The sequence below is a fragment of the Netta rufina genome (genome assembly GCF_964035555.1).
Source record: "Netta rufina genome assembly, chromosome: 7".
Lineage (NCBI taxonomy): Eukaryota > Metazoa > Chordata > Aves > Anseriformes > Anatidae > Netta > Netta rufina.
Window position 1 is genome coordinate 18,152,232 of NC_140130.1, and position 19,103 is coordinate 18,171,334.

The 19,103-nt window shown below is 42.5% G+C and overlaps 1 protein-coding gene across 1 annotated transcript; it reads left to right on the top strand.

Annotated features, from left to right (window-relative positions):
• Positions 1–547: 547 nt before the first annotated feature.
• PKD2L1 (polycystin 2 like 1, transient receptor potential cation channel) lies at positions 548–14,924 on the top strand (the record flags this gene model as incomplete). The annotated part of the gene is made up of 15 exons (XM_084290671.1): positions 548–842; positions 3,103–3,216; positions 4,517–4,644; positions 5,674–5,930; positions 6,888–7,112; positions 7,455–7,683; positions 8,074–8,244; positions 8,677–8,858; positions 10,783–10,903; positions 11,533–11,631; positions 12,433–12,554; positions 12,889–13,006; positions 13,233–13,369; positions 14,166–14,313; positions 14,715–14,924. The coding sequence occupies 15 exons, from the start codon at positions 548–550 to the stop codon at positions 14,922–14,924; spliced, it is 2,556 nt and encodes an 851-aa protein (XP_084146797.1).
• Positions 14,925–19,103: the final 4,179 nt, after the last annotated feature.

Here is a 19,103-nt window from a genome sequence, read left to right on the forward strand (position 1 = left end):
TTTGAGGGGGGAGAATTTCTGCTCTCTGACCCTTCGCTGGCCACTCGAGCCATCCCTCAGCTTCAGAGCAAAGGCTCCGCGCTGAGCCGAACGGTGTTTGCTCGGGCATCCTGTGCCAGCTCGCTGCTGGAGCTGACCTGGGCTGCGGGTAGCCCGAAGGGTCCAAATAAATCCTAGCCTCCCCTCGCAGCTCGGGGGCTGTCTCCTGGCAGCCTCCCTTTCCCACAGCTCCAGCTGGGTCTCTTATCTCTGGAAGCAGAGACAGTGTCCTGGCCGTGTTGGTGTAACTGGGACTGATAGGGCTGGTGGTGGCTCTTACAAGGGGCAGTGCCACCCTCCCATTTGTGTCACCAGCTGAGCTGGTATAAAGCAGGGGGAGGATGCATGCTGTCTGTGGGATGCTGCTGGTGCACCCTCCTTCAGGCTGCTGAGGCAGACACGTTGTTTGGCATTGACTGATTCCCTCTCCGCTAGCTTACAACTCCAGTCTGAGCAGGCTACATCTACAATTCCAGCTAATTAGCACTTTTGCTGTCAGTGAATAGCCATGAGCTCTTCTCACCTAAACAACAGAGCTGAGAGCCACTTTCGAGCCCCAGAGGAACACGAACTGGAGACTGTGGGGAAGAAAGCTTGGGATAATCCTGTTTACAATGGCTCTCCCTCTACCTCCTTGAAGATTCGAGCCATCTACAACCCCAAGTCCATCCTGGAGAATCCCTATGAGAACTTTGAAGAGGTGGGAGATCCACTGCCCTACCAGACAGAGCAGAACAAAGCTGTGGATGGAAAGACAAGTCCTTTCCTCAAGTGCTGCTTCTACATCTTCAGAGGCATCCGAGGTAAAGTTCTGATATTTCAGTAGAAAGGATTTACTAACCATTGGGAAGATATATCTTATATATAAACTTATATATCTTATATATCCCATGGGGGGGGGGGGGTGTTTGTGTGGACTGCAGGGGTGCAGAAGGTAGAAAGTACATAGTATCTGTGTAGTACGGGAACCTGCTCACTACAGAGCGACATTATTCTGAACATCATCTTTAGCTGATCTGAAAGGATCATCCTCTCGTGTGTCTTGCTGTGCCTCCTGAGTCTGTACTGTCATCTTTGCTACAAGGCAGGAGGTACAGAGAGAATGGGACTATCCTTCAGTCCAAATGTCGTGTTCAAAAGAGATGACTTTGACTTTCCAGGCTTCCAAGGTTGGAAGGTGCCAAAGGAGACACAGACGGGTACATACTTCATGTATGAGGTGGTATATTTTTCATGGCATGTTTTCTAAAGAAATACCTGAAATAAAACCTCAACTGGTATAGTTTCACAATTACAGGGTGCAACCTGAATGATACTGGACAAGACTCGTGGTCCTCCAGGTATAATTTTGGTCCAGTTTCTGAACCAAATTTTCAAGGATATTTGAGTGTTGCTGCATTCAAATATTCCTAAGTGCACTTTTTTATTCCTTTGCCTCTTTGCTCAACATTTGGTACTAGGGGTTCCCTGCCTCATGGGGTGTTCGTTCACAAGGACATAGTTCCATTCCTTTAAAGTACATTTGTTGCACTGGAGTGCACTAACATCTTAAAACTGTGCTTATAACACAAAAAATGAGAATAAGATTCAAATCTTCAGGAGCCCAATGACTACAATGAGCTTTGTGCCCTTCTCTGAGCAGCCGGCCTTTACTATATACTGACTCAGCCTTACTGTTACCACTTGCAGTAATGTCTCTGCTCTGTTGTTACCCACTGTTTTTTGTTTGTTTCTGTTGTGGAGTTTTAACACCGGCCACATGCTATCCTCCTGCACTAGAGTAAAGCCACATCTTCTTTAGGCTCTTGTTTCTGTTTCTGGTCTATTGCATGGCCAGAGCAGTCTGTTGATTTGTCTGTCCAGGAGTGAGGGTGGATGCCATCATGAGTGAGGGTGGCAGCCATCATGGCAGCAAAAAAGCTCTCTACTTTGTTGAGATGCCAAAGAGTTATCATTAGGACAGGAGTGAATGTGCGCTTTGGAACAAGCAAAAGCAAAAAAGCCTGTCTCCTTCCTCTACCTGTGATGACTTGAGATGTGTGGCCTTTGATCCCGATTTGCAGGGGAATGATAGTTGTGCACCAGTGGGGATAGGTATCAGGGCTGAGCTCTCTAGGAGGTGCAGAAAGCAGGAAGATTGTGGGTATTATTGATGCCAATTCCATCACTAGGCTTTCAAGTGGAGTTTCTTATGCCTTTCAACTTAAGGAGAGATTCTGAAAACACAACACAAAGCCATTACAGCAAGAACAAGTAAACAAACTAATGGTGTTAGGCGGTTCATCAAAACCAAAATATTGAGGCTTCTTTTAAAGAAAGTGTTCCTGTCTTTTTGATCAATCCTGATGACATTTAATGAGTTGCTTTTACTTTGTGAAGGAATCAGAACATTAGCTGGTATAAATCTGCACTGAAGCCAGCAGAGCTCCATTGATAGACATCCTGAACACGATTTGGCTCTAAATTATATGCTGAAAATATTGAGTTGGGCTATTTGATTGAGTCTTATGACATATATCTTCAAGTATGTGAGTAAGCAAGGGACAAATATTTGGAGCTTGATAGCTCAGTATACATAAAAAGAACTAATAGCTGTAAAGCTAAAATCAGATGCAGTTCTGCTATGGAAGTCCTTATCAGAAGGTCAGATGTTGGCACATGCATGACTGAGATGAAACTATGACATTCCAGGAATGTGACAAAGTCTTGTGACAAAGACTGAATTTCTGCAAAAAGTAAGCTGAAAAACAGAAATAAATAAATAAATAAATAAAATCAGTCCATATTGAAGTCTGGCAGAAAACTGAAGAGTCATTTAGCAAAACATAATGGTCAACAAATTTCAGTTTTGGCCAGCCTCAAATCTTTTGTTCACACTGGAATTTTTCATTTTAGAGGTTATTTAACAAGTTTTAGTAAAGTTTTGAGATGAAAAATAGTTCTGTTTTGAAAAGTTACAAAAATCTAGCAACTCACAAGAGTGTTCTTTGGGAATGGGACTCCTCCTATAGCCTTTGAGAATGGCCATAAAACTTCTCAATTTTTTTTCTTTACATCTCTCAGGTCTGTGGGGTACTACGCTCACTGAGAACACAGCTGAAAACAGAGAGCTTTATGTGAAGACCACACTGCGAGAGCTTCTAGTCTATATTGTGTTCTTGGTGGACATTTGTCTATGTAAGTACATATCATATCTCATAGCTGTCTTTTCATGCTACATGAGGGGAAGAAGGTGAGGTTTTATTATTAGACTTCCTCACCCTGTTGTAGGTGTTAAACTGATTGTACATATAATCACTGCAGCAAGCAGGTGTGCTGTTGACTCACAGAATAGCTGCTGCACACACAAGTAAAATGGCTGACTATTGCCCTAGACTGAATTGTTACCTGCTAGATTTACGTAAACCACGATATCAACTCTGTTGACATCACAGTCCTGGAAGAATCTGTACAGCAAGATTATTTTCACAGCAAATGTTCAAACATCAGACAGCAGCTCTAGAAACTTCTTGGGATCAGAGACATGGGGTTCAGAGAGATTTTTTTCTCTGAGGCTGATGAGGTGCCTGAGGTGATAATGCAGATGGCAGCTTGTGTTGTTCTTGGGTAGATTTAATGCAGCCCTGTACTGAATGCTAATGGCCTTTGTGTGGTTAGAACAATGACTGTTTGTTTTTTGGGAAGGTTCATTCACTATCACAAATGAGCACCTGTGACATAGAACAGTGAAGAGGATTATATTTCATGGACCCTGTAGTAGGAGAGATAGACAGACAATACCAACCCAAGTTACTATCACACTGACCCATGGAGACCGTCCTTCCTGAAGAAGCAGGGCATGCACACAGACGTACATGCAGTCTGACTCATCTAGAAGTGTTTGGGAGGTGAATGTTGAATATCTGCTGCTTTATTTTCACAGTATCCTTTCAACAGTAGGACTTGTTCCTAGTGATTGCCGTGATGGATGCTCTTCTGCAGGGAGGAGCTCTGGGTAGTCGAAACAACACATATTTATTTGATTTTTTTTTTTTTTGGTAGACAAAAAATTAACTGGAATTTTCCACTACAGGTTAGTCTCTATACTTTCATAGCTTTATATCAGAACAAAGTGCACACAAAATACAGCTCATGAATTTTGTTATGAGAAAGAAGATTTCTTTTCCCCCTCAGAAAGACAAAATTTCTGAGAGAAAATGTCACCCAGGATGTTCAGTTGCATCATCCAGTGGTCTTCTTTGGCATTTAAACTCCTAAAATATGTCATTTTGACAGTTTAAATTCTGGAGGATGCAGAAAATAAAGTTGAACTCCCTAAGCAATCAAGAAAGTAATGTGATTAGAGGTTTCAAGGTTTCTTCTCTTCTGCCCTGCTCAGCTTACTTACGACAGTAGAAGCTATGCAGAAAATGAATGTATATACCAGGCTTTGATATTTAGGTGTAAGAGAGGACCTTCCTTTTGTCTCTTCCCTTAGTGACATATGGAATGACAAGTTCCAATGCCTATTACTACACCAAAGTGATGTCTGAGCTCTTCTTGCAGACCTCTTCAGACAGCCGTGTTTCTTTCCAGTCCATTGGCAGCATGTCTGACTTCTGGGTGGTGAGTACACATCTGGCCTGGCATGGGGAGCCCTGGAAATCTCAGCTAGGGTGGGATATTCAGTTACCTCTGAATGTGCTACCTAGTGCTTTCAGCAAGCCATTCTGCTGCTTGCCAGCTACTAGCAGTAGATATGGTATCATTTACATGCAGAATACACACTGATTTAGAACATTATATGTCCCTTTGAGCACTGTGGCCAGAATACTGACTAGGCTAAGTATTGTGTGCGTCCAGAAAAGTCCATTCCAGGCTTTCTTGTGACAGACATAGCTTTGAATCCTGCAGTCTAATGTCTTCATGCTGGTCTCTTAGTAATAATTTTATCTCCATTTTCACGGGCAAAATGGGATCAGTGTAGTTAACTTGTAATTTATGCATGGCCTGGCCTGACCTGTACATTCTTTATGGAGAAACTGGATTCAAATTTGCACTGACTTTTACCAAAGAAAATAAAGAGGGGAAAAAATGTTGGGATCTGTCACATTTTTATTAAAGAACTGGAGAAGGAATAATATGGTCCACAGTGAATGTCGTTGAGATATTGCAACCACATACCTCTAATGGCCAGCCACAAATTAATGGTCCGTTAGCTTTGCCTTTTTTCTCATATATTAAAAAAGCACAACGAACTATGGCACTATTGTTTCCCCCACTGTTTACATGGAACTAGTCCACCTTGTTTTAATAATTCATACCTTATGCCAGGACAGTTCCTCCAGACTTGTGTTCCCTGAAAAGGAAGGGACAAAGAGGTTGCAGGGCCCCTGTCTCCTTGTTAGCATAACGAGGTGCAGCAAGCACATTACAGGCCTGAGAGGAGCCACCACACTACCCTGCTGCCCAGCATCCCCCTTCTACCCTGCAGCTCCACCCAGCTCCATATGGGGGCTCCCCTCCTTAGCATATACGCAACGCGAGCTATACTAGTAGAGCAGTGTGGGTCAGGTCTTATCTCAAGCCCAAACTAACAAAATTCCTCTGATATGTAGGCTATGAACCAGTTGCTTTCTTCTCCCTCTCATGCAGTATGCACAAGGTCCTCTTCTGGATAATCTTTACTGGACAAAGTGGTACAACAATGAGTCCCTAGCAGCACACAATACCCAGTCGTACATCTATTATGAGAACCTGCTGCTGGGTGTCCCACGGATGCGACAGCTGAAGGTGAAGAACAATTCCTGTGTGGTCCATGATGACTTCAAGGAGGAAATCTCAGGCTGCTATGACGTATACTCAGAAGACAAGGAGGAAAGAGTCTCCTTTGGACTTGTCAATGGAACAGCGTAAGTACATCTTCTGCTGTTTGGGATTAGAATATTTGTGATTTTTACATTTTTTAAATTGCCCCAAATTAGTCTCTTCTGGTTAAAATAAGATATGCTGAGCTGCAGAATGAATTAGTAGGGGTGAGTTTCTCACACAAGGCTGGAATTCCCCTTGCAGTTAGAGGCAGCAAGTCCTTTGCATCAAGACTCTTTGAGGAAAGACGGACTGAATGCTGGAGTGGAACCTGCTGAGAAAGCCATGAGAAATCCAGATGAGAATTAGGTAGACATTGTTTGTCTGTTTTTAAAGGAGTGCACCTCTTTCATCTTGAAAACCTATTCCCAGCTTTTTTTGCCTTTTTTTTTTTTTTTTTTTTTTCTCCAGACAGAGGTGTCTGAACTATTTTCTTAAGACCCAGATTTCTTAACTTCTAATTCTACACTGAGATGGAATATAACATGTAAAATCACCGTCACACTTGGTTATTTATTTATTTATTACTGATGATTCATGTAACTGATGTGGATTTTCCTCTATAATAAAGTGAGGCAGCTGCCATTTAATGACCCCTTGCTTGCTGCTTGAGTCTTGATCTGTGAAAAAAAAAGCTATTGTTCATACGGAAATTTGTGTGCAAGAGCGAAGAGCGTTCTAAGCAGAGAACTGCGTGCAACATGGTAGGAGGCAATACAACAGACCCTGTGAATAACCTTAAAAGCAAACAAGGCCATGGCATAGCCAATGAGCCTGCAGAATTTTCCCTCCATTTGTGTTGTGTCACTGCTGGGAAGCACTAGATCAGAAATCTATCAACAATGAAAAACTGGTGTAAGCTCAGAACTGGAGTAGGAGTTATGTGCCAACTCTTTGATTAAACTGCTCTGTCCTTTGAAGATGAAAGGTTCTGACTGCAAGGTTCTATCCAAGGCTGTGGGTGGTAAGTGATGCCTTTTCTCATGGCTTGTCTGTTGCAGGTGGAGGTACCATTCTGAGGAAGAGCTGGGTGGCTCATCTCACTGGGGAAGACTAACCAGTTATAGTGGGGGAGGATACTACATAGACCTCAAGTTGACCAGAGAAGAGAGTGCTGAAGCCCTGCAAATCCTGAAGGAGAAGTTGTGGCTGGATCGGGGGACACGAGTTGTCTTCATTGATTTCTCTGTGTATAATGCAAATATCAATCTGTTCTGTGTTCTGAGGTAGGCTGAGTCCCACTGGAAATTCTTCTGCCTCTTGCTTGTTTCTCAATGTCACAGATTCTTAAAATGCAAAAATAATCTGTTCCACTATGGGGTGTAGGACTGAATGGCATCAGTAGATATTGTATGGATTAGCAAGAAGACTTGGTCTTTCTGACACAAGTAGACACACTTCTTTTGAGCTTTCATGCTTTTCTATCACAAGTAGTGAAGCAGCAGAGAGAAGAATGCATAAACACATGCACAACTCTTCCAGTCGCGATTTGGTGGATAGCTCGTGCTCAGGTTTGATGCTTCCATCCCACTATTTGTAATTAACAGTGTTTTCTCATTCCCTTCAAGGTTAGTGGTTGAGTTTCCAGCCACTGGTGGTGCCATCCCCTCCTGGCAAATCCGGACAGTCAAGCTTATACGATATGTCAGTGCATGGGACTTCTTCATTGTTGCCTGTGAAATCGTCTTCTGTGTCTTCATCTTCTACTATGTGGTGGAGGAGATTTTGGAGTTGCGTATCCACAAGCTTCAGTACTTCACCAGCATCTGGAACATCTTGGATGTGGTTGTCATCCTGGTGAGGATGCTTTCACGCTTTTTTTTTTTTTTTTTTTTTTGGGGGGGGGAAGGGGAAGGGAGGGAAAAGGGCAAAGGGGTACAAGACACAGCTAATGAAAGAATGGGGAAACTGGTCTAGATAAGACGAGCTGACACGTGTTTTGCTCCAATAGAAAAATGGACTGGCAGAGTAAATGGTCATATGCTTTTCTATCAGGTATTAGAAGAAAATTCTTCCCTTAATGATGCTTGAGAAGCTGTGAAGTCAGGTCATCACTCAGTCCATTAGGGCCTTATTTCCATCCCCCACCAGTAGAGTGTAGGTATGAAGTGTGATACCACGTAATTCTGTGGCACTTTAATATCTGTGGACACTTCTACACTCACTGCAGACCCTTCTTTTTCACAGCTCTCCATTGTTGCTATTGGATTTCACATCTTTCGCACCATTGAGGTGAACAGACTGTTGGGAGAGTTGTTGAAACACCCTGACACCTATGCAGACTTTGAGTTCTTGGCATTCTGGCAGACTCAGTACAACAACATGAATGCAGTCAACTTATTCTTTGCCTGGATCAAGGTATTGTAGGGGATCTGGGGGGTGCCTGGGCTCCAGTCTCAGACCTGTTCTGTTGGATATCCTGAGGGCTAACTCCTCCATCTCTCGTAGTGAATGAGGATAACACCTGTAGAACAGGGAAGGATTTCCTCAAGTGTCATGTGCTCTGTTTTGTAGTAAATCCAGGCAGCTTTTCACCTTCATAGCACTCCCTCCTTTAAATTTTCATTTGACTCAGGGAAAAAAGTCATATATTTATGACCCAGTCATAAAATGGTGGCACACCCAGGGCAAACAACCTGAACTCTAGGCCTCTATTCCCCCAGCTTGGTTGTCTCCTCAGTGCTTTGGTACCATGGAGAAACTTTGTCTTAGTAAGCAAGTACATGTAGGAAAGAGACTGATCTAGCTGGTGGTTTGGCCTAATTTTGTCCCTGTTCTTTCTTCTTGCAGATATTCAAGTATATTAGCTTTAACAAAACAATGACGCAGCTCTCCTCCACACTGGCACGTTGTGCCAAGGACATCCTGGGCTTTGCCATTATGTTCTTCATTGTCTTCTTTGCCTATGCCCAGCTGGGTTACCTTCTTTTTGGGACACAAGTGGAAAACTTCAGTACCTTTGTTAAATGCATGTAAGTGTATTAGTTGTAACCACATTTTCATCATTACCAGCTGTCGTCAAAAGAACTTTAACTGCTTTCCAACCTATCCACAATTGCAAATATGGATGTCATTCAGACACCTGTTGTATTTCATGTGATAAAGTCACGATGGCTAAAAAGTTGCTCACAGTTCCACACCTATAACATCCTCGTGGACAAAAGAATGTAGTGAGAAAATGGAAGGTTACAGACAGATTTTTGTTTGTCTGATGTTTGTAAGCAGCCCGTTGGGTCAAAGGAAAGCCCAGCCTTTTCAGGCTGAGAGTTCAGTTCTGTTTTGTTGTAGTCTAGGCAGCTTTCAGCTAATGTGGAGTTGTTAGGCACACCAAGGACGCTTTGTGTGCAGTGTAGCATATAGTCATTCTGCAGAAAATTATTGTAGCTGAGCTGTTAATATAGTTTGTGTTCACCAGATCATTATGTCTTCTTCTCATCTGCTGTGAGTCCATAAAAGAGGTAGAATGGTTTTGATTGCTGCTGAGACCTTGGCAATTGTGTTTTTATACACCAGCAGGTGGCTTTTGGTCTACTTAGGTTCAACTTCTCTAATTCTGGGAGTAGGAACTAAATAACTCAAAATAAGTCTTTTGAGGTAAGCTCAAAGTGTTTTCTCTTTGATAAGGAAGAGGTCTAGATAGAAGCTCTGGAGCTTTGAAATTCTCTAGCTTCTAGATAAAGCCACAGATCACATCATTTCAGTGTACAATAGCTGCTTGAAAACTTGTCCATTTTTCCTCAGATAGTGCATTTTAATAAAAACAAAGATTTGATACAAATATTGTTTCTTGCTTCAGGGCTTTCAAAAGAAAGATTGGAAGTAATGCATTTATCAATATTTAGCTTTAAACACCAAAATGGAAAAAGTCAAACTGTTTGTTATTTTTGTTTTATATAAAACATTAAATATAAAAAATAAGAGTGTTGGAATTAATATTGAATATATAAAATTAAATATAATAGTAGTTGATATTTCACAACTATGCTTATCCAATTAAAATAATTATTTTATATTTGATATATTTTACATTTATATCTGATTTTAATATAACATTTCTGCCTCAACATAACAGGTCATTCTGAAAGTTGGTAGTCATTTAATATGCCAATTATAACACAAATTTAACACAATGCTTCCTAAATTAAGCCATATAGTAACTTAAAGAAGGTAAGATAGACATTTTCAAAGGAGAACAAATATAAATAATTTCTTACCAGAAGAAGACATTTCAACATCACAGAATTGGCACAACTTGAACCAAAGAGGAAGCAAAACCCTATTCTTCTCTCTTAGACATGAAAAACATTCCCAGCTCTCTCAATAGATGAAAAGTAAGGAATCCAAAATGGAGCTTTGCCTTTCCTAGACAGGATTTTCAGACTCCAGGATGTCCAGACCCTTTTCTCTGAGCTTCATGGTCTGTGTGTCCCTTTCTGTCTCTATTTTCCTTTTTTTTTTTTTTTTTTTTTTCCTTTTTAATTGCAAAATATTTGTTTGTTGGTTCGTTTGTTTAACAGAGTCACCTCAGTGGCCAATTTCCAGAGAAGCCCCATAAATAATGATCAGGATACCTTAAATGGGGGCAAGAATAGCGGGTAGATGAGTATCCTAGTAAGGGTGTCAGGGAAGCGAGTTAAGAAGGACAATCCTTCAGTCCACGTGCCCAGTCAGGCAACACGTGATGTTAGGGAGGCATATGCTATAGCAGTGTTTTTCAGCCTGTGCTCCATAGTCCTCTGGCATCTGGTCCTGTGAGAGGTTACCTCTCTCTCTCACAGGCTTCCGCCTGTGACCATTCAGGCTGCAGGTGGGTTCAGGGTTCTCCTCAGGACTATCTTAGGAGGTAGAATAAATGTATGTGCCTTTGTGTGACCTTGTGCTCTACCTCTCCTCCAGCTTCACCCAGTTTCGGATCATTCTTGGTGACTTTGACTACAATTCCATTGACAATGCCAACAGGGTCCTTGGGCCTATTTATTTTGTCACCTACGTGTTCTTTGTCTTCTTCGTGCTCCTGGTAAGTAAGAAAGGCCTCCTTGCCTCTGTTTTGACAGCAGTGCTGGAGATACCCGTCATAGCAATCCCTCCCCTATGTTAGGTGCAGTGCAAATGCTTAGAGAGAAAGAAAGTTTCCTTTACAACAGCTTTGTGGTACAAATAGTCCAAAGTAGACACAGAGCACATCATTGCATTTGGGGATTTGATTGATACTCAGGGAGATTAAGGGCCATATTTCCATCATTTATCTTGAAGACTAAAACTGATTGGGAATGCCACTTGTGTAGTACCTGAACTCAAGAGGATCAGTTCAGCTGTCTTCCTAGGCAGTGGACCCAGAGGGTTGTTCATTATGTTAAATTCTGAGTACCAGGGATTCAAAAGTAACTTAAGATCTTGCAGGAGAAGCTAACAGAGAAGGTGTTAGACCTGGCAACAAATGTATCTTAGGCCATTGTTCTAGCTGCAAAGCTTTCCTCCCTGGTCCTTCCCTTTGCCCACTTTAATTTGCACAAGGTATGCCCCATGTGAAAACAGATGCTTGTTTAACTAAACTCTGCACATAGATGTCTGTCTCTTGCTGCCTCAGCTGCTGGAGCAGGCAAGGTGACTCAAGCTAATTCATCTATTTTCTTCTCCTTTCTCTAGAACATGTTTCTGGCCATCATCAATGACACCTATTCAGAAGTCAAGGAGGAACTTTCAAGCCAGAAGGATGAGCTGCAGCTCTCGGACATCTTGAAGCAGGTGATGAATAGCAAAAGCTGTGCTACTTTCTAGCCAAATCCTGAAACATTTTCTTGGAGTTCTTGACCTATGTGGAATGTATTAGAGAAAAAAATGGTTGCCAGCTCCAGGTCCACCTTTCTAACATGCACAGTAGCAACAGGAGTCACAGTTCCCTTTGGGATAGATCAAGCTTACAGGTGCTTTGGCAATTGGATGACGATAAAGCAAAGGTTGGGGGAATCCTGTTGCTTGAGAATGCTGGTAGAGTTTTTGAGTGACTTCCCTTCCCTGGATAGTCTATTGACAAAGCTTCTTCAGTCCTTGATATAGTTAATATTGTGCACTTTGATCAATAACAAATAAAGTGACAGGTTCTGCTTTGATGAACTGAGCATTTTACAGTGATGCAAATCTGGTGGGTTACATCTGGATTTCCCGTGGACAAATTCCAGAAAAGGTCCTGAAAGTTCACAAGTGTCTATGTTTTAGAACCAATATTTTGCAAAGAATGGTATTTGAGACATTATCTTAAGCAGTGGATGAGTGGAAGGTCAGGTAAATTTTCTCATGGAGACTGGGTACCATGTTGGTGTTGCTTTGGAGAAGTGAAGCTAGTTTATACTTTATATATAAGTATATATAATAATATATAACATATATATTTATATACTTTATTACATTGTATCTGTACTTCTGGAAAGCTCAACAGCTCCTTGCATTACTCAGCATCTGCTCCACCCATATTGTGTTTTCAATTCTTTCTTGTTTTTCACTCTTCTGCCTACATGATTCCATACCCATTTACACCTTTATTAACAGAGTTACAACCGGACACTCATGAGGTTGAAGCTGAAAAAGGAGCGGATTTCCGATGTGCAGAAAGCACTGCAGAATGGAACTAAAGAACTGGACTTTGAGGACTTCAAGAACAGTTTGAAAGAGTGAGTGAGTCAACTTGAGGGGTAACCATTTATCCCTTTCAGTCACACTTGTAATTTAAATTCTGTGGTACTCAAGACCTAGAGAGCAGTTAGCTCAGACTGGGGCAATGCCACATGCATGTGCGCACACACACACAATAGTTCTTATCTTTCCTCACATGTTTAATCTCCTGATCTAAGTGGGGTTGCATTGCTGTCTCCTTCCTATATGGGATATATAACTATCCCTTGCAAGAGGCAGCAATACACTGATTTCAAAAGGGGTGTTCCTGTACAGTTAGAGCCTACCTGTGTAATTCAGTGCCTTGAGCTTTCCCTTTCTGTTCTTCTGCAGACTGGGCCATGCAGACCATGAGATCACAGCAGCTTTCTCCAGATTTGATAAAGATGGCAACCACATCCTTGATGAAGAGGAGCAGCAGCAGATGAAGCATGACCTAGAGGCAAAAAGGGTAAAAGAAGGGCAAGGAAAGAAACTTTCTGTTTGGTAGAGATCATTCCTAAGTGGTCACAGGACTATTGGGGTTAGTGGTGTAAATGAAGCAGGCAACACAGCTCCAGTTTTGTCTGAATAGCAGCTGAGTATGTGACCTGCCTGTGAAGCTGTGTGTTATTCAAAGTGAAACTGTCACGCAGCTAATATCCAGTTTTGTAGGAGTAACTTTATCTATCTTCCAGGTTGCTCTGAATACAGAGATTGAAAATTTGGGGAAGTCCTATGGTGGCAACAACTTAGATGAGAGTCTGACCTATGTGGAAGCAAAGAATAACCGTGCCAATAAGGCCAGCTGGGTCTCCAAAGAAGAGTTCCAAGTGTATGTTGGTGCTGGTATTAGTTTAACCCCTCTGCAAATAAAAGTCTGATCCCTGCTGCTTTCTCCCCTGATGTAACTATTCACACTGGTGCTGAGCATTTGCAGTAAGATCTTGTCCTTTTTTATCTTGCACACGTGTAACTGCTCATGTCAGGAAATAATCAAGGCATTTCTTGTAATATGTTTTGCTTGCTCGCATAAAAGATCAGGCTAAGATTTTTTTTTCTGCTTCTTGAAAAAACTCTGCAGCTGTCAGCTAGCTACAAGCAATACGCTGTCATGTTTCAGGTCAGAAAGTAGCTTGGATAACCTGCCCAGGGAAATTTGATACTTTTACAGAGTCCCTGTGGGAATAAACATCCTTGGTTTATAGCCTAGCTAAATGTCATCATCCATGCCAGAGAATAACACGTGGCTGCTTGTTCCAAGAGAGGAGCATTGGATAAATACAGTATAGAGAATCAAGGTATCCCAATTCTGCTACTGAGAAACACTAAGCAATTCACATAGGGGCACATGAAAAGAGAAGAGGGTAAAGCATTAAATAATAGTATGATTATAAGGTGTCTGGACTGTAATCAAACTGGTTGGAATCCATCCCCTGCAGAATCACTGATCACAGATGAAAATCCAATGCAGCAGGAAGTTATGTGCTCAGTGAGTATGAATCAGCATCTCTGATGTGGAGCATTCATTCCTGATTGAGATCTGGCCCATTGTCCATAAGATACCTGCTGCAAATCTTAGTGTTCATCACAAGAAAAGAAGTTGTAAAAGATCTTCATGTCTTCCCCAGCCTCCTGCAACGTGTGCTGCATCTGGAACAGTCCATAAACAGCATTGGCTCCAAGATTGATGCAGTTGTGAGCAAGCTCGAAGTCCTGGAAAGAAACAAGCTGAAGAGAAAGGACCTGATGGGCAAGCCACTGGATAGTGGTAGGAAGGTTGGTAGTGCTCCACCACTCATTTGAACCAACTTCAGGGTAGGTGACCAGCCCTGCTGTGCAAATGGGCCTGGTATTATCTTTGTATTTCAAATCCCCATTGATTTAAGACAAAAAGGGTTGGGCAGGGTCAGAATTTTACATGAACCAGCCTCCTTTGGTCACAAGAAGTGACACAGGATTTCTGTGAGCATTCTTTTAGAGGACAAAAAGGAATATCTCTATTCTCATCTGTCTAATACTTGTTTTTATATTAATCAAAGCATTGCAGCAAACAGTATATTGGATCTTTAACAATTTTTTTTTTAAGTATCATGTACAGCTTGTCTCTCTCCTGGAGTGCTGCTAGACTTCTCGCTATGTTACTAACAAAGAAGGTCACAATTTCTTCTGGTTAACAGGATGAAGAACCCAGTCCAGAACTGCTCCACGAGAACCTAGACCAGCTGGTGAAAGAAGAAGCAGAAGGCTGGGGAATGGAATGTCTACAGGGAAACAACCCAAGTGACAACTCTTCCCAAAATGGGGTCTGCCCCATCTTGCCCAGATCAAGTGTACCAGGGTCTCAGGTGCCCAAGAATATCCAGCTGCAATCTGACGTGCACTTCTAGTGAACAGCCCAGTGCTCCCTGTCTGGCTCCTGCAGTGCTAAGTCACTGTCAGCTCTTTTCCCCGCTGTTAGAATAGTAAGAACAGCTGAACGCAGACACCACTCTTGCCAGGGACTGATGATGGGAAAAATCAGGGATGCTCTTTACCAGTGTAACAAAGTGTGATGTTGCAAACCTGAAACTTCTAGCCCCACTGTCTCTGGACTAGGTGGAAATTTGGAACCAGGCATTGTATTAGGTTTTTGTCTTTGAATAGGACAACTTGAAGTACTTTTACCTATACTTTTCTGACATGTAAAGACCTCAGTGCTCTGGAAACACTTGGATCCAAAGTGGGAAACTGAAACTTGTTCTCTACAATGTATGGTTACTGTTAGAATTGTCTACAGGAAAAGAGGTGGTAAAAGTGTAAACATGGCAGAATACAATCGTTAGTGTGAGACAGAAAGGAAAGAATAGTTATTTGCATCTACCTGGTTACCACCAACTTTCTTCTGTTGGTGTTTGTTTCCAGAACACATTGGTAACCTTCTCTGTACCTTAGATTCAGAATTTGAGAAAAGAGGATACAAACATCTAACTCAGGATAATTAAAATGAGATTTAACTCCCAGAGTAATTAGGAGGAAATCTGAAATACAAATGGAGAAACATCTGTAACTGGTAAAGTCCTAGGTCTGAAAGTTAGGGAACAGACTTCATAGTTTCTAACACAGGTGTTGGCACCAAAAAAAAAATCTATATGTTGTCTATTTCACACTCCTTGTACTGCATTTCAAGGTACTGAACAAAACTAGCACCATATTTACAAAGTTATGACACTTCCCATTTTTGTCAAGGTAATGATTTTGCTTGCACTTGTGGATGTTGACACCAATTTTGTTTGAGGAATATTGTGAAAGATATGATGAACATCAGCCTCTCAATCCCATGCAAGATGCTTTATTTCCAGGCATTTTTCACTTGGAGACTCCTCTTTCCTTGCAGTTGGGGCAGATATTGCAGCTAATACAAGTCAGCACAGCATTTGAGGAATGTGTTCTAATTTACACCTTTGGAGAATCTGGCCTGTTGTTCTACATTCCAGCTCATCAGTTCAGTTTTGTGTTGTCTATGTTATTGTAACCCTAACAAGCACATGAATGGTTAATATATTTGAGGAATGCTGTCACAAGATCATCTTGTGAAATGAGCAGGGGCAAAACTTTACTTGTTGGTTACACTATTTTCCACTTTTTGTAGTAAACTTCATCCTCAGGCTGCTGTGAAGTTTAGCTTAGAGATCACTTCACCACTGAAAGGCAACCACCGACAGACTGAAAAAAAAAAAAAAAAAAAAGTCATTTGGGGAAAAACTTCAGGACAGGACCACTGTCAAGGTTATTTGAATTATGTTAACTGCTGGTATTCCACAATAGTTAACTGCAAGTAGGTTCTGTAGGCTTAAAGCCAATGGAAATGTGAATTGTACCAGACCATTGCTAACAAGTCAGGTGAATGCTGCACTATTTAATGTGCTATGCAGCGTAGTGAAAGGCTCAGTGGGGATATTGAGCAGTGGCAGCTTGTATTGCCATGCTTCCAAGATGGATGTGTCCATCTGTTCTGGGGGAAAGCCTCCCTGGGAGTGTCTGAGGGACCTCAGGAGGATCAATGCTGTCCCCAGATGGTCCAAGCTCCAGTCACAGCTACACAACATCATTGACAAACTGAAGAAGAGGGTCATTCATCTGCAAGAGCCCAGCAGGAGCTGTGAGACCTTGTTACTCAGCCCACTTGGTGCTTGGACTTCTGCCAGGAGCTGTGGATCCACAACCTGCAGGGTCACACAGCTCTAAGTCCCATCAGCTACTACTGGGGATGAGATTTCCCTGTGAGACATTGCCATGGTTCTTGATTCCCAGTTCCATTCAATTCAGAATTGAGCAAGAGCTCTTTGCTTTCAGCTTTTCCAGCTGAACACAGTGCAAGGATACTGCTTATTTCTTTCTACTCTCAGCATTGAAGCTATTGTCTTATTGAAGCTATTGTCTTATTCAGGAGAAAATGCCCTATGTCAGAGACCTGAGAAACTCTTGAAAATTTTAATCAAACAGAAAGTCTATTTGCAAAATTATAATCCATCAGAAGAACTATGTGCTTCTAATTAGAATGTTTGTGACTGCAGGTGGAAAATTTGTGGTTAATGAACTGGGTGCTCAGCATCTCAAGAAGCAGAGAGGAAAGTTCTTCCTTAAAATTATTTGCTGGACGTTGTCTGAGATCCTGCCTCAATAGCAGACAATGATTACTGAGACCTAACTGAAACAAAAACAAACAAGTAAAAAAAACACCACCAAGATGTTCCTCGAAATCTCCAGAGGGTGCCTACCTCCTCCAGAAACACAGAATAGCAGGAGAGGGCCTGGGTCTGCATTACTGCGCAGATATCAAATAATTTGGAATTCGTGAAGAACTAAGCTTGGCACCATGGAAAACATCCAAGCAGCAAATGTCTGCTTCAGGTGGCTGATGCTGTGCTGGCAGAGTCAGTGGAAGATATGTTGTTGGATGAGGTTCTACTCCTCAGCATAGCAATTACCATGAGGACCACAAGATCCTGCATCCAGGTCCCACCAGAAACAAGAAGGTGAGGCCTTGCTCTAATTAAGTCTCAGATTTCTCACAGGGAGAGTGTTTCTGCCCAGCAGAGAAGCTGGCACAAGACCTCCTTGTTTATTGGCACCACCCGGTGTTCCTGTTTCCCTCCTGCAGCTCACCCACAGGGGCAGGGATGCTGCAGCCACTGCAGGGCAGCACGAAAGCCCTGCTGTCACTGCACACCAGGAGCCAACCTCTCCTCTCTTTCAGAGACCCCTGTAAATGTCAAGGAAGGCAGGTGAGGCAAAAAGGTGATGGTGGGGCAACAGGGCAGGGACAATTGTCCGCAGGCAACCAAGTCATGTGTAACATAGGCTGCTATGTAGGGCAGTAGGCTACTGGAGGAGCAAAATGGTCATGTTTCACTGTTGGGTTTGTTCATGCTCAGGACCTGGGAAGGCAGCTTTCCCTGCAAAGTGAGTGTGGAGTCTCCATACTCTTCTGCTGAGAAACTTTGATCTGGGTCTGGCAGGGATCAGATGAGAACCCAGGGTCTCCTGGGTCTCAGCCAGAATCTGGTCAATGAGCTCCTTTCTCCCTGCTTTTAGTCAGAAAGGCCACTCTGCTCACCATGTGCTGTGATTTTGGTTGTGTAAGTGTCACTGGGTGTAAAACCAGCTCTGTTACTATTAGATTCCTGTGACTGTATTGACTTCTCTTACATGTACATCTCCATGCAATTGTGTCTGGTCTGTTCCTTGACATGCTGTCATGTAAACAATGTGTCCTAGAGCAGAGCAAGGCAATTACTTGCCCCCAGCAGTCACTCATGTGTAATACTCAATTGTGTGTTCAAGCTGGTTGAGAAACAATATAAATACACTGAATGGTAAGTTCATGTAGTTGCTGTGTTCAGATGCATGTTGTCAGGCCTCCAGCAGCAGCTGGTATTATTTAGATGACACACGTCTCGTGAGGAAAGTAAAGTGTTTTTTTCCTCGATAGTGGGAGCACGGATGTGTTTTGTTCCAATTTGGAAGGTGCCCCATACAAACTGCAGCATCCAGCTGGGGAGCTCCTGTCTCACAGAGAACTCACAGAGAACTGCTGTGCATTAGGGTGGTTAAAGAGCTCACAGAGCCAGCCAGGAGGAGAAAGCAGTGTCACAACCACAGTGTCAAAGCATGAGCGAGGCATGGGGAGACTTCTTGCCTTGCACAGGGGGAGGCAGAGCAGCAGTGTCTGAAAATGGACTTGGGCTGCTGGCGAGAGGCAGCCCCAGCCAGCAGTGGGCCACGAACAAGGGAAGCTCTTGCAGTGTCTCTTAGGAATATGGCATACATGTATTTGCCTCACCAATGAGCAAGTCCAACTTGGCACATTTAAAAGGAACACATGACTCCCCATACCCTGACAAATACAGCTGAGCTTCTGGAGATACCATAAGAAAAGTATTTGGTGTTCCAGCAGACATCATTCAGCACCATTAACAGAAAACACCTGCAAACTGTTCTCAAAAGACCTCTGCTGCAAGTGTTATGTTTACCTTACTGAGGCAAACTGAGGCACAGAAAAAATGACTTTCTCAGTGGCAAAAAGA